The 14,923-nt window shown below is 40.6% G+C and overlaps 1 protein-coding gene across 2 annotated transcripts in view; it reads right to left on the bottom strand.

Annotated features, from left to right (window-relative positions):
• The window catches only part of COG2 (component of oligomeric golgi complex 2), a 29,075-nt gene extending 14,703 nt beyond the window's left edge, over positions 1-14,372 (bottom strand). For both annotated transcript variants that reach the window (XM_021390988.1, XM_021390989.1), the window contains exons 1-10: positions 14,188-14,372; positions 13,810-13,971; positions 13,103-13,168; positions 12,636-12,716; positions 11,947-12,050; positions 10,582-10,690; positions 8,558-8,737; positions 5,173-5,297; positions 3,773-3,899; positions 54-193 (exon numbers count right to left, since the gene is read on the bottom strand). In XM_021390988.1, coding sequence (XP_021246663.1) covers positions 54-193; positions 3,773-3,899; positions 5,173-5,297; positions 8,558-8,737; positions 10,582-10,690; positions 11,947-12,050; positions 12,636-12,716; positions 13,103-13,168; positions 13,810-13,971; positions 14,188-14,259 — 1,166 coding nt within the window. In that variant the 5' untranslated portion in view covers positions 14,260-14,372. The remainder of the gene's footprint in view (positions 1-53; positions 194-3,772; positions 3,900-5,172; positions 5,298-8,557; positions 8,738-10,581; positions 10,691-11,946; positions 12,051-12,635; positions 12,717-13,102; positions 13,169-13,809; positions 13,972-14,187) is intronic.

Raw genomic sequence — 14,923 nt, 5'->3', positions numbered from 1 at the left:
GGATGACGCACAGCACACTTTACTTTTGAAACGATCAACAGATGCTTACCAACCTTATTTGAAAATAAACAGGCAAATTCCATTTGTTGTTAAAGCTGTGGTAGGAGGGATGAGATCTCAATCGTTTCACACTGGCCTGTGAGCCACACTGTCGTTCAAATTTCCGTACAAAATCCATACTGGTAGTGTACTTCTGTAGGAAGAGAACGAGCACTCTGATCACTGCCAGGGCCCCATTAAGCAATGAAGGTCACAACCCTCTGAAACGAACTCCTGTATCAGCCTACAGTTAAGCTCAAGACTCAGAATGGGCCGACACCACCTCCTAACCACGCAATGCCAAAATCCTGGATTGTAGTGAAGCCAAAACCTATTATCTAACTGGTGTTACTCTGTAATAAGAAAAATCAGTGCATGGCACTTCTGAAAAGCCTAAACTTGTCTGAGCTCCCTCAACAACCAGATCAGAGAGATGTATCAGTATTTCTGAGCTGAATCACTGAGGTGGAACAACACCAGTGCACATAACTAAGAACAGTCAGTCTCAATAAGTGAGAGATAAAGGGATACAACAGATGGATTTTGTTCCTGATTATTTCCAGAAATATGCTCCACCTAACACACTTGGAAATGAAAGTATGGTATTTTCTTTCTGTTAGATAGAACTGTACTGTAGGAATTTCTAAAACTGTTTCCCCAAAAATATGTTTCGTAAATAACAAATATTTGCAGTAGAACTTAATTAAAAAAAAAAAAGAGATAAACGAACCCCTCCAGTTCTATACTTTCAATAAGATGTTTACAAATAGTATTAAGCCAGCTGCAAGAAAGGAAAAACCACATTAATCTCCAAATGCACTTCTCTCAACAGTAACTCAACACCCTGAAAATAACAAAATAATAAATTAACATAAACAAAGCAGAGAGCCACCAAACCTTTGGGTAAGAAACAAGAGGCCAAACAGCACATAAAAATGTTATTTCACACAAAGCAGACTGTGTTAACACAGCACAAAGACTACGTAAATCAAGGAGTCATAATATAGCTCCAGTTGAGACCTGCCTCTCTGCAATGCAAAATAGCATGGTTACGTGGAAGGTTCTTCTGTATAACAAGCAAACAAACCCAATGACACTAAAACACCCCTCACCAAAACAAAAAAACAACAAGAAACAGCCGTAAAACAAATCATAGGTGCCTCACAAAATTGGAACATGCTCATTAAGCCACCGTTGAATTAATGAAATATGCCTGGATAAATCTCCAGGCTGCTGAGTTCAAGCTGTGGTTGGACAACGCTCTCAGGCACAGGGTTTGAACTTTGGGTGGTGCTGTGTAGAGCCAGGAGCTGGACTCCATGATGCTTGTGGGTCCTTTCCAACTTGGCTATGCTAATTCTGCTTCTCTCGGGGTACACTAATTCTACTTCTCAGCACTTCTGGCAGCGCAGGGCTGTAAGCAGCAGGACTTTTACCCCATTCCAATGCAGCAGGTGAGCAACATACTCAGATTCTCTTAAGAAGCAGTTAAACGCTCCCAGGAGAAGTCCCTGAGTTGCTGCTGACGGGTTCTGCCCTCAGAAAGAAGCCTGGGACCACAGGCAACGCCCCACAAAAGCTTGCCCATGGCAGGGCGTATCTCAGTGCATATGGAGCTTTCAGTTAAATGTATAATTGCAGTATGTTTTTCTTGCGATGTGGCAATTGCAGGGTGTGGAGGTGGTATTCTGGAAGTGGCACGCAAAAGCCTTTAGGTTAGCTTCTTCTGTCCCACTGTGGTTGTATTTATAACACAACAAAACTGTAAAAAATGGGGGAATTAAATCTGGAAAAAACAGATCAGTGTTCTTTCAACCTGCTTTCTTACATAATAAACTCAGTACTTTAAAGAGATATTCAAGGCACTAATGCCCAGCTGCCTGAATTATTAGTCAAAGGTATAAACAGAACACTCTGGAAAGATCTCTCACACCTTCAAAACAGAAGACAACTCAGAGATGTTACCTACTTACTGATAATACTATATCTAAGAAAGGGAACTCGCTGCAAGATTGGTTCCCTTTCAGCTTCTGGGACTGGATACCTAATTGAACAGAATTATTGAACGACGAAAGTGTGAAATAAAAAGCAGCAGCTTTCAAGTATAGGAATCTAAAATCAGCGTTCAGAGGCAGAAGACATATTATTTTCAAACGCCTGTAAAACTACAAATCTGAGTCTGAAAGAAAAGCACAATAACCTGAAACAACTTAAAAACTCTGCACAACGAAATAGTTACTTTAACATGTGCTTAAGACTGTCAGTCTGATTTTACATCATGATTTTAAAGAAATATTTTTCCATCCACTCCCTCTACACATAAAGACCCCTTAACAGATAATACTTTCAAGTATTACAGCTATACATACACATGCAAAATAACCAAACCACCCTGGAGAAAAAGACTTCTCTGCATTTCTATTAAGCAAGAAAACAGCTGGAAGACTGCAGACTACAGTCTGCCTTACTTAGATTATCAGTTTTATAAGTAGACAAAAGTAGCCTTCAAAGAACTTTGGGCTGAATACATCAAGTAACTGAAAGTCACTGTGGGTGGTTGTGGGTTTTTTTTTTTTTTTTTTTTTAATAAACACAACAGCACCATTGGTCAATATCAGCTTAATGTAACATGACAGGCTTTTAACAGTAATTCATTTAAAAGAGTAAAGGCATCTAAGTAAAAAGTTCGTTCTTGTATAAAACAAACAGCACAAGTCATAACATTAGGTAAAACTTGAAGGATGACTGAAGCTTTATGGGAAACTGAGAAGTATTAGGGCAAGTTGTAAAACAGCTATTTAATTAACAAATTTACAAGACAGCCCTTTATATTCAGAAGTCCTAATCTTGCAAAAATACCGTTGTCATCCACTTCCACCTTCATTGATGTTGCAATTCTGTAACTAAAAAAGGACAGCTACTCCTAAAACAAATATTTAAGGCCCAATTTCACATGTCTAACTTGCTTGAAGTAACCTCTGTAAGAGCTTTCCTCATGGCTGTGGTTTAACCCAGCAGGCAGCTAAGCTCCACACAGCTGTTTGTTCCCCCCCCACCCCCACCCCATTTCCCTGCAGTGGGATGGGGGAGAGAATTGGGGGAGGGGAAAAAAAAAAAAAAAAGGTAAAACTTATGGGTTGAGACACAGATGGTATAACAGGACAGAATAGAAATGGAAAATAATAATAGAACATACAAGACAAGTGGTGCACAATGCAATTGCTCATCACTTGCAGATCGATGCCAGTGCCTGACTAGCTCTGAAGCAGTGGCAGCCCCCCCACCTAACTCCCCCACTCTTACAGTTCCACATGAACCCACAAGATAGGAGACGTTACTTTGGCCGCTTTGGATCAGCTGTCCTGGTTCTGTCCCTCCTCATGCACCCCCAGCTCCTTGCCAGCACAGCAGCATGAGGAGCTGAAACATCCTTGGCTCCGTGCACCACTGCTCAGCAACAACTGAAACATCAGCCTGTTACCAACATAATTCCCACCCTAAATCTGAAACACAGCACCATACCAGGCACCATGCTGAAACCAGGACACTGAAAACCTGAGGGAAGAATTAATTACTAGGAAAAAGCAAGCATTGTGGGATAGTCTCCCAAGCTGTGTACAACATAAATTTACATAAAACCAGCAGGGAAAGAAAAGCCTGAGAATAAGACTCATTCAATTCTTACGTGTGTCACAGAAATAACAAATGGAAAACAAGCCACAAAATTAATTACCTCGTGAAACACATCTGGATTTCCAGGGCTAAACAGCGATGGCAGTTTCCCTTCTAAACCACGTACTATTTCTGGCCACACTGAGTTCACTAAGAAATCATAGCCAGGAACAATATCCGCTTTCTCACTGAAACAAAAATGATACGATTCCATGGTTATATTTTAGCACCAGGCTTCTATTTAGAGGTAAGGATAACTAAAACATTCACTGCATTAGACAAAATGTAATTACTTTTTTTTAAACATAGGAACGCTGACTCTCTTACACTGCTCTTCCTTCCAGGTTTCACCTCTGATCCCAATGATCTCAACAAATTGCAAGTATTTTTGTAACTCTGAAAGTGCGGTAAAATTTTACCAGTTACATGTCTTGCGAGTGTGTCTGGAAAGCAATTACTTTTCAGCTGAAAACTCCTAACTCTTACACGTGTATTTTCAAGATTTAAACAGCTCCAAATTTGAAAGAAATACCAAATATGTGTAATGTGACTAACGCAATGGAAAGAAAGAGAATTCTTTTTGTAATTGTTCCAAGCTGCATTTATACACTATATAGTACTTCCAAACAAAAGATCAAAAGCCACACTCATTAGGAAAAATTAAAAATGGAGAGCAGATGAGCTACAAGCATTTCTTCTCGTTCCAGCATATGAAAGCCAAAACTTTCTATTATGACAAACATAGATAAAAATTTGCTGAAAGATTAGAAGTATTGAAATATTAGTACAACTTAAGAGCAAACAATGACTAGAAAAATAATTCTGCAGTCCCTGCGGGATGCACTGGTAGTTCTGCTAATTACAGCATTCCACTCTATTAAGCAGCCTGCAAACAGATGGATAAGTGGATATAATTCAGTAGACATAAAACATTTAAACTTCAGAAAAGGCAATTTAATTGCATAAGGAATTAAGGTCTTTTTAAGATGACAGTGGAAGTACTATAGAAATCAATTAAACTCATTATGCAATAAATCCGTCAAAGCGCTGGGGATCATTCCCACTTTTTCAATGTATGCCAACAGAAACTTCTGAAATTCTGTTTTCCAATAGCTTTATGATGCCCTTGCCCTTGGATGAAACATTCAATCATGTTTCCTTGAGTAAAAAAAACAACCACCCAAGGTATGCGGCACATTGTACTGTGAACAGTACTCAATTCTACTACTGAAATACAGGATTTTCTCTTTGCCTCCTGTGAAGGTCTGGACCCCAGCATCAAGAAGATTCGTTCACCGTTTGAAAAACACACACACGAGAGACAAATCAAAACTGAATACGAATCTTCAGGAAAGGCCACACAAGTCATTCGCACATGGAAGGACATTACACAAGATATTTCAAAAATACATTATCTTTCTGGTAGCTTTAGAGCAACTGAAAGAAACCCCAAACATTTACCTTGAAATAGCTCCCCCTGTAACTTCACGCAAGAGACGGCAGTGGTGAGGAACAAACTCCAGCAGTTTATTGTACATGGCCTGAAGGCCATTAGGATGAGCTTGAATGTATTGTTCTACAATCACCTGTCAGGAAGAGTTTGATGTTAAACATCAGAAGAGCGAGTATGAAATACGGTAACATAAGATTCAGATGTCTATTCACTCAAAACTCCCTGTACCATATCCAAAAATATTGCAATATTCAGTATATCTCTTTCCTAGTTGCCAAGCAGGACACATCAGCTTGAACGAACAAATCAGTCACAAACTTCTTTTACCATCCAACAGCCAGCAGCTGTCTTTGTTTTGTAAGCGTATGTGCACACAAGGTAAAAACAGAACAATTTTAAATGTTTCCTTTTCTAAAGAAGGGAAGAAGGCTTTCAGAGGGTTGTGACTGGAGGCGCAAAGTCCAGTTGGAGGCCTGTATTTAGTGGTGTTCCTCAGGGGTCAGTGCTGGGTCTGGTCTAGTTCAACATCTTCATCAATGACCTTGATGAGGGGACAGTGTTCACCCTCAGCAAGTTTGCTGATGACACAAAGTTGGGAGGAATGGCTGACACACCAGAAGGCTGTGCTGCCATTCAGCAGGACCTGGGCAGGCTGGAGAGTTGGGCAGAGAGGAACAGATGAGGTTTAACAAGAGCAAGTGTAGTCTTGCACCTAGGGAGGAATAACCACATGTATCAGTACCTGGTGGGGGGGGGGGGGGGAGACCTGCTGGAGAGGAGCTCTGCAGAGGGACCTGGGGGTCCTGGTGGATGACAGGTTGGCCATGAGCCAGCAGTGCGCCCTGGTGGCCAAGAAGGCCAATGGCATCCTGGGATGCACTAAAAAAAAGCGCAGCCAGCAGGTAAAGGGAGGTGATCCTCCCTCTCTACTCTGCCCTGGTCAGGCCTCACCTGGAGTGCTGTGCCCAGTTCTGGGATCCCCAGTACAAAATAGACATAGATCTCCTGGAGAAAGTCCAGCAGAGGGCCACAAAGATGGTAAAGGGTCTGGAGCATCTCTCTTAGGAGGAAAGGCTGAGTGACCTGGGTCTGTTCAGACTTGAGAAAAGAAGACTCAGAGGGGATTCGATTAATGTTTATAAATATCTAAGGTGTGGGAGGCAAAGCGACGAGGCCAGATTCTTTTCAGTGGTGCATGGTGATAGGACAAGGGGAAATGGCCACAAACTGAAGCATAGGAAGTTCCGCACAAACGTGCGAAGGAACTTGTTCACAGTGAGGGTGATGGAGCACTGGGACAGGCTGCCCAGGGAGGTTGTGGATTTTCCTTTCTCTGGAGATATTCAAGACCCGCCTGGAGGCCAACCCGTGCAACTTGCTGTAGGGAGCCTGCTTTGCAGGGGGTTGGACTCAATCTCTACAAGTCCCTTCCAGCTCCTACAATTCTGTGAAGAAGCATCCTATTGACAATGATAAACAGCTCACATTTTATCAGATAGACTATTCTTTCACTGGGAAAGGTAAACAATTCCACATCTTGGCTGCCGAAGGAATTTCTGAGTGTAAAAATAAATAAATAAATAGTCATTTATTTCCCCTATCTTGGTTTAGAAAAACAACTCCTTCATCAGAAGTTATACAGATGAGCTTTCCACTTGCCTTTTTGGAAACACTATGTGGCGAGCAGCCTCTAAATAAAAGAAGGAAACAAATAGCTTAAGTTCACTTCTGCATTTATGTGTAGAAAGGCACACTAGCCTAAGAAAAGGCAATTATTATTGCCTAATGCTACACATGCAACACTTTTAAGAACAATGTTCACATTGCTTTTATGGGTCTTAATAGAAACGTTAACTCTGTAATATGAGTGTAAAATACCAGTAGAGAAAAATTGTTTTAAATATCCTGAAAGCAGAAAAAGAAGAGTGCCTTGCATCATCCCATGCCTCTCACTTACAGGTTTATGGAGCGAGGAGGACATTATTAAACATTTCCATTTTGAGAGTAATGGTAATAAAGGAAAATCCAGACAGCAAAGGTTAAGATACAGTAGTGTAACTTGGGACTCTGTCACTGAGAAGTGCTGTCTCTTACAAAAGCAATGATGCGGGAAAGAAGATCTATTCTGTTTTCTTTTAGCGTACACCAACTTGAGCAATTGCAATCACTGAGGGCACTCTCATACTTTATGGCCTTTCCTCCCCACAGACACAATAGTGAAAGCTTGGAACCAAACTTAGAATCATAGAATGGTTTAGGTTGGAAGGGCCCTTTAAGATCATCTAGTTCCAACCTCCATGCTATAGGCAGGGACACCTCCCTCTAGAGGTTGCTCACAGCCCCATCCAGCCTGGCCTTGAATGCATCCAGGGAGGGGGCATCCACAACCTCGCTGGGCAACCCGTTCCAGTGTCTCACCACCCGCACAGTAAAGTATTTCTTCCTAACACCTCATCTAAATCTGCCCTCTCCCAGTTTATAACTATTTCCGCTTGTCCTGTCACTACTTGCCCTTACAGAAAGTCCCTCCTCAGCTTTCCTGTAGGAAATGATAATTAACACTGCCAAGCCATTCATAACACTAGTTTTAGTAGAACAACTTTATACCCCTTTGTTGGCATTGGCCTAATGTAACTTTTTCCTGTAAGGCCAGTGAATTTAATAGTGTTATGAAATATTCTGACAATCTAGAGAAAAATCAGAGAAACTGCCTACAACAGGGCAGTTAGTTAGCATCAGAACTTATACTGTAAAAGGGCACCGATTCACATCTATCCCAGGGAAAAAACTATCTGCCTGAAATGACACATTGTCATTACCTGACCTGGACATAACTGCCAACACACTGATGAAAAATTTCTTAGCATCTACTGACACTCCACTCTTACAAGAGTCAATGCTTCCCAAACAAAGCCTTGATCTTGCTCCTACTTTTGTCCTGGCACAGGTGGGAACTGCAGATATTGCTTCTTCACACAACGGGAAGAAGAGGACGCTGCACTAAGAACTATTTTTGCTGCATTTGCCTGGTACTGAGCCAGCTGACGAGAAAGGCTCACTCCGGTCCTGATCCAGCGCACTATGGTCCAGAGTAAATTGTATTTTACTACAGTCATTTGCTTAGTTCAGAGCTTGTTAGTTTGATTTTTTCCCTGCCCCAAGAAAAATGTAGATAAGAAAAAGAATCTCAAATGGATGTAACTGAAATCGGTGACAGGTGGATAGAGAATTCCTCCACCTTTTTTCCTTACATAAATAAGCAACAAAAAATGAGTTAGAGGTCAGTTCCTTCACTCTCTTCACAAAGGCACTTTGAAGCTGCTAACCAAAGCTGGAAAAATAAGTATGCCTGCAAGTAAGTTCATTTTCCTAGGATTCTTGATTTTCTCTTACCTCATCTATGTAAGGTTTTACAAGCACTTGACCAACTAATGCCTCTGCATCTCGTGTTTTGTCAATTGTTGCATAAGTGCGAAGACAGTGACGTATTATGTCAACATTTGAAGTCTGAAGTCCTTCCAAGAGCAGTCCTTCAAGAGACTGCTGCAACATAGCTGTTATTCCAGCTATACGCTATGAAGAGAAATAAAATACAGTCATTAAAAAAGCCTTGCCATCATTGCTAATGTAAATCCTTCCAGAAATTCTTGATTCAGCTTTCAATTTTTATTTGAAAGGCACGTGAGTTCTGATAAATGTTAACATTAAATGAAAATTAACACAAGCTTCCTTGGTCACTGACATTATTTAACACAGTATTTATTATAATAAAGTTAAATTAAAAGGCAATTATTTTCTTTTGTATTTTGAAAGAGACATCATAACTTACCTAAGGTACTCAATATAGTGAAGAAATAGGTCAGTAATTATTCTGTGTTCAGCTGAACCACTATTTGTAATAATACACAAAAGTTTTTCAGTATGTTACCTGGGTAACAACTTCAGTATTTATCCCTCTGTCAAAAACTAAAACTATAGCCTGTTCCCACCACTACTGCCCAAATAACTGCAAACCAAAGACAATGAATTATATTGGCAACAAATGACCTGTGGGTACATTCCTTCTGGCTTCTGCTAAACAGCTGCTTCAGTCAGTGTATATTCTCCTGTTCAACGTACATTCTCCTAATCATTTTTCCTCATCTCCTACAACATTTCTTCTATTAGATCCAACTCCCTGCTACATTAGCTGCAGACATACTGTTGGCCCAAGATGGTCCTTTGCAGCTCTGCACTGAAAGTGAATTCAATAACCTGCATTAATTTATTCACAGTTGAACTACCAATTTAACAAGCCACATTTTCTCTCTGGCATTTCGCATGCTATATTGCACACATCCATCTTAAACTGATTTTTTACATGACCACAGAATCTGCTCTGAATATGCAAAGCCAATAACCCAACTGCTGACTAGTCACAGAAACCACCATCTGATGACAACTAAAATATCGGCACATCCCAAATTTTTCATCACGAGTCCAAAAAACATTTAAAAAAGCACCATACAGGCTATGAAGAAATCACCCAACCGAAACCGGGACATCAACAAAAAGCATAGAGGTCCTGGCAAACCTTGTTAAGGAATCTACATACCAAAGGAACAGAGGTTCTCTCACCATAAATACTATTCTGTTGCTCACATCTACTCCTGTTGTTCTCTGTATTTCATAATTCAGTAGCCAGAACAGTCATGTGACCAGTCCATGAATCAACAAAGTACCACTGAAGTCCTGATATAAAACAAGCTCATATTGCCAGTAGGAATATGTAATAGTATGAAGCTGTAATGATGAAGCATCTCACTCCCCAAAAAGCCATCAAGAGTGACAGCTTCCATGCTAATCTGCTTGAAGCATTACCTCACCTCTCACTATCTACTTCTTAAGCACCAGTCTTCATTCCTTCTCACAAATGAATGACCAGGGAAAAAACCAAACAGTACCTCATCTTTCACACTAGGTAGATGGTATAAACAGGCTAGCAGGGAGATTAGCTTAACAGCCTGCATACCAACAGTTAGGCACCAAATATCAGTGGAAAACAAACTGGAATTTATTCAAGTCAGCCACTCTAAGGCACATTTATATTTTGGTCTGTACACTACAGCTAACAAAAACAATATACATCTCTGGAACTACGCTTTGCTATTAATAAGAGACAAACTGCAAGATGCATTAGGCTAACAAAAGTGTCTGTCATATTTCCCACTATTAAGTAATTTATCCTAAAGTTACCAAACAAAACACAAGCTCTCTGAAGAAATAACACTTCACCACAGCTGATAAAATGGCCTCTTGAAACTAATTTTCTCCTGTAAATTAATTCAGTTAAACTCTGGAAATGGACTTCCGTTTTCCAATTCTATCATTTTAGCTTGATCATGCAAACATTAAGCTGGCTATTATGCAATACTCACTGGTCTCACTTTGTCCAAAAGGGGCATTCCTTTGCTTTGTACTGCATGAAATTGTAGCTGATTAAATTCTGTGGCAATTCTCTCTAAAACCTGTCCAGTTAAAAGCGGGCTGGAAAAGAGATAATGAGAAAATGAGCATACACAGATCCTTTCGTATCAACTCACTTTCATCTGCATCAGATAGATGACTCCCTCCCTCAATTTTTGAGGATTTAACATAAACATTTGGAATTCAGTACTGCTGCAATCACACAGCAATAATAATGTGTAGACCATCAGAGTTGTTTGGCGATGAGGATATAAAATATGTGAGCAGAAGCTGAGGAACATGAGATCTTGCTCAGAAGTATGAAGCATTTTTTTATATGGTGATGCTGCTTGCTGTCACAGAAGTCAGTCTTGCAGAGCTCGAAAACTGTAGTAAGTGCTCTTCACCATCCAAATTTCCTTGTTTCCTCCTTCTGTCCTATGGTAAAACTAACGACAGCCATCTCTAGAGAAACCATCCTTCTCAGGTCTATACAGTGCCAACAATTAACATAAATTTTGAGTCACTGAAGTACAGTCTTGCTTCCAAACATGATTTGCAAAGCCTCTTACCCTGACAGAAAACATCTGCATAGGCTTTGTTCTATGTATCTAGTTAAGTCTTCTGTCCACCTCCACCCGCTAACTACTGTGTGATCCAGCAGAAGAACACCAGAGCGCATCTCACATTCAAACACGTTCATGAAATTGTCTTTTTCCTCTCCCTTTAAGTAAAACTTGCATCCCAGACAACTATTTCGAGCACCTGGATGGCACATCAGTTACAAAACTGACCAAAAGACATCTTCCATCGCTCAAAGACAGAGGGAAAGGATGCTTTTCACTATGCTGTTAAAATCAAAACTCTGCAGTCTGTTCAGAACTTCTCACAGTCCAATCTTCTCAGAACTTTTCTGAAGTACACTTGTGTGGCCTACCTGCCTCAGGCTATTTCTGCAGCAGTCATTTCAGATATACGTAACCAAAGGAAAGCAATAAAAGCTATTTCCCACTCTACTTCCAAATGATATTGGAAGAAGCTGCACCTGCACAATTGTATTTTGGACATGACAGGATTGGTGACTTCCCAGCAAAAAACATCAAACATTTTATGCAAACTTCATTGCTACAAGTAATTCAGAACATTACAGGCTGTTACACGACCTGTGAATGACCAGTCTGTAGAAGACTAAATCTGAAAAAATACCAAAACAATAGTCACGTATTCCATAAGAATTACAAAAATGTACTTTAATGTTTGTAAATTCATTTACAACAACACCATAAAATTCAGTTAGTCCCATCAATTAAGTAAGCACTTATTTTTTTATTTATTACCTGTTTCCTTCTAAAGTGGATAACTCGTTAGTGCCTTGGGAATGTAGAATTTTCTCAATTTTCTCGACTGACTGAATAACATGAATAAGCCTCAGGACACACACCTGTAAGTAAAGAAGGACTTTTAATGTCTGACCCCAAACCCATTACAATACCTCTGAAGATATTAAGGATACTTTTTTTTAATTATTATTTTTATTTTCCCTCCCGGTGTAAGATCTCTGCCATCTTAATATTTAAATCACGTACAAGTTACTGATCATGAGTCTATAAAATCCTACAATGTTTGTCACAGCTGTAGAACAGCTGTTCTTAGCCCTGAATTTTTCCAAGTTAAGCAAAAAGCCAAACTTTAATTTTTGCATGGGGAAAAAATAAACTGCTGTGTTTGAGTTACTTTCATAATATACAAATTTATAGACTACTACAAGCAAAAATAAGAGAAACTGTAATTAAAAACGCCAACCAAGCCAATGTTTCCAGCAAACAATAAAATAAAAGATTTACCATCAAGAACACATGATAAAAAATGAAGTCAGCCAATCAAAGTTTCTCATTTTAGCAAGTGCAAGATTCTGCACAGTATGCATCTAGATGGTCTACATCTTTTTAAAGGCAATTTTCTTGGGGTTAATGTCAAAAGTTGTCCTAATGAACATCTCTTCAAGGTAATAATTTATCCATTGTACCTTCTTTTTTCTGATATCTTCTTGTTTTGACAAGCGATCATCTATTGCTTGAATTCCTTCACTGACACATGACCTAAGACTCTGTGAGAGAAAAGTCAGTATGAAAAGCTGGCTTCCAACTATGAAGAAGAGGTTTAAAAAACAACTAAAAAAATCTAAATAACATCATAGAAGAGGAAACTGGTTAACTACTCTCAAAGTAAAAAAGCCAGAAACAGTTCCAATATTTTGCACAGATTTATCTTGCAAAAGTTCACTCATTTATCATTTAAGAAATCCTTCACCTCTTGACTGAAAGGCACTACAGAAAATGTAAGTTTACTGCCAGTCCTAGAAAACACATCTCCCCTATTACCCATCTGAGAATAGAATTTTTAAAGATTACAATAATTACTAACATAAATAAAATGTGGTTTATGTACTATATCAAAGCAAACACAAGTTACAATGACTTTTTTTGAGCATACCATAACTTCCTCTCTTAACTGTCCCAAAGGTACAGAAAGCTGATTGAGGGCCTTGTCCATGCCAACCTAAAGAAATTACCATAAAAACATTTATAATTCATTTGTTCACTTAATTGGTGAATTACTATTATTTTATAGACACTGAAGGAGAACTGAGATATCTCCTCTTATAGACTCCAGTTTTAAGTGCAATGCATACATATGTTGAGAAAAGATAAATCTCAATCTTTGAACCTGTATAATGTTATAAATCAAGGTAAAAGAGTATGAGAAACAGGGGACGAGTAATTTTCACATGAAAGTGATTACAACTCTCGGTAAAATGAGTCGGAATTTCTAAAGATGTATAGCAAGTTTGACAGTTCCTAAAGAATCCTTCAGAATGGCTTGGTTTGAAACTTTACTATTAAATCTTAATGACTTACTGCCTTCAATTTTACAACTGTTGGCAGATAAAAACCAAAAGCATCTGCCTTGAATCTATTTTCCTAATGAGTCATACAACAAAAGTATATTCTAAAACATTTATGATAGATCAATCCTCTACCACAGTTAAATTCCACAGGAATGGTCTTTCACCTTCTCTCAATGCAAGGAGTCACTGATTAAGATGTCTTAAGTCTAGCAAAATAGAAGCCATACACTTTTCACATGAAAAACAAGAAGCACGTTACAATGCACAGTGTGAGCACGACAGCAGCACTTACTAGGTTAGTTGAGAGATTAACAAAGTCCGCATAGTCCTTATTTATAAGCTCTACCATGGCTGTTTTAAGGAGTTTGTAATAGAGCTCCAGATCCTCCCTGAGCTCCTCCAACTGCACCCGCTTCCTACACTCCGATACAAAGTGATCGACGTCAAAATCCGGCTGGAAATGAAACAGGAAAAGGAGAACGATGGAAGAAGTGCAAACCAAGCACGCGTACACACACACACCACATCCATCCCCTCACGTGGATCACCCCTCCCAGCGACACCCACCGCTTCCCGGGGGTCCTCGGCCCGGGCAAGAGCCCGGTGGGGGCTCAAAGAGCCCGACCGAAGCTGCAGCCTCCCCCCCGCGACACACACGGCCCCCAGCCACCTTCATGAACTCGTCCTTATCGAAGCAGAGGTTCTCGGGACCCCGCGGAAGGTTCATCTTCTTGGCCTCCATGACGGGCGGCGACAAACTGCATCAGCCCGGCCCGGCTCAGGAGGCCCAACGCGGCAACAGGAACCAGCTGCCAGCGCAACGCCTCCTCCGCCCCGCGGCCCGGACGGGGCGGGCCCGGCGTGCGGCGGGAGAGGCACGGTACCGCCCTCCGCCATGGCAGCGCCCCCTGCAGCGCTCCGCGCGGCACTGCGGGCGCCGGGGGGCGGGGCCGGGCAACTTAAAATGGCGGGGCTGGTACTCGTTATCCTTTGAGCCGGCTCGCTCCGATCTTGCAGCTCTGGGCCAGGCCTCTGGGGTTTTATATCTTTTGGGGTGGAGGTCCTGCTGCCTTTCTCAGTAACCTGTGCCCATCACAGCAAAACCAGTTTTTCCTTGCGTGCCCGTGTGTTCCTGGGTATTGGGAATTGAATCAGAGTGTAATTCACCTCCTCCATTCTGCTGCTTTCCAGTGTACTCTGTTAATGGCTTCTTTCCTTTAAAGTCTTTCATTTGCAGTTTCAGATGTGTTAGTAAAGATAACTTTAGCTCTAAAAATATGCCGTGCTATCATGTGCTTCTGTATGCCGCCTCAGAATGGAAGAAAAAATGACCTCCTTCCTCACGCAGGTGCTTTACCTTATATTTAACTTTGCCTCATTGAGCTGTACGGCACCATTGTACTGGT

The sequence above is a fragment of the Numida meleagris genome, chromosome 3 (assembly GCF_002078875.1).
Source record: "Numida meleagris isolate 19003 breed g44 Domestic line chromosome 3, NumMel1.0, whole genome shotgun sequence".
NCBI classification, from domain to species: domain Eukaryota; kingdom Metazoa; phylum Chordata; class Aves; order Galliformes; family Numididae; genus Numida; species Numida meleagris.
This window is presented reverse-complemented; position numbering and strand designations above follow the sequence as displayed.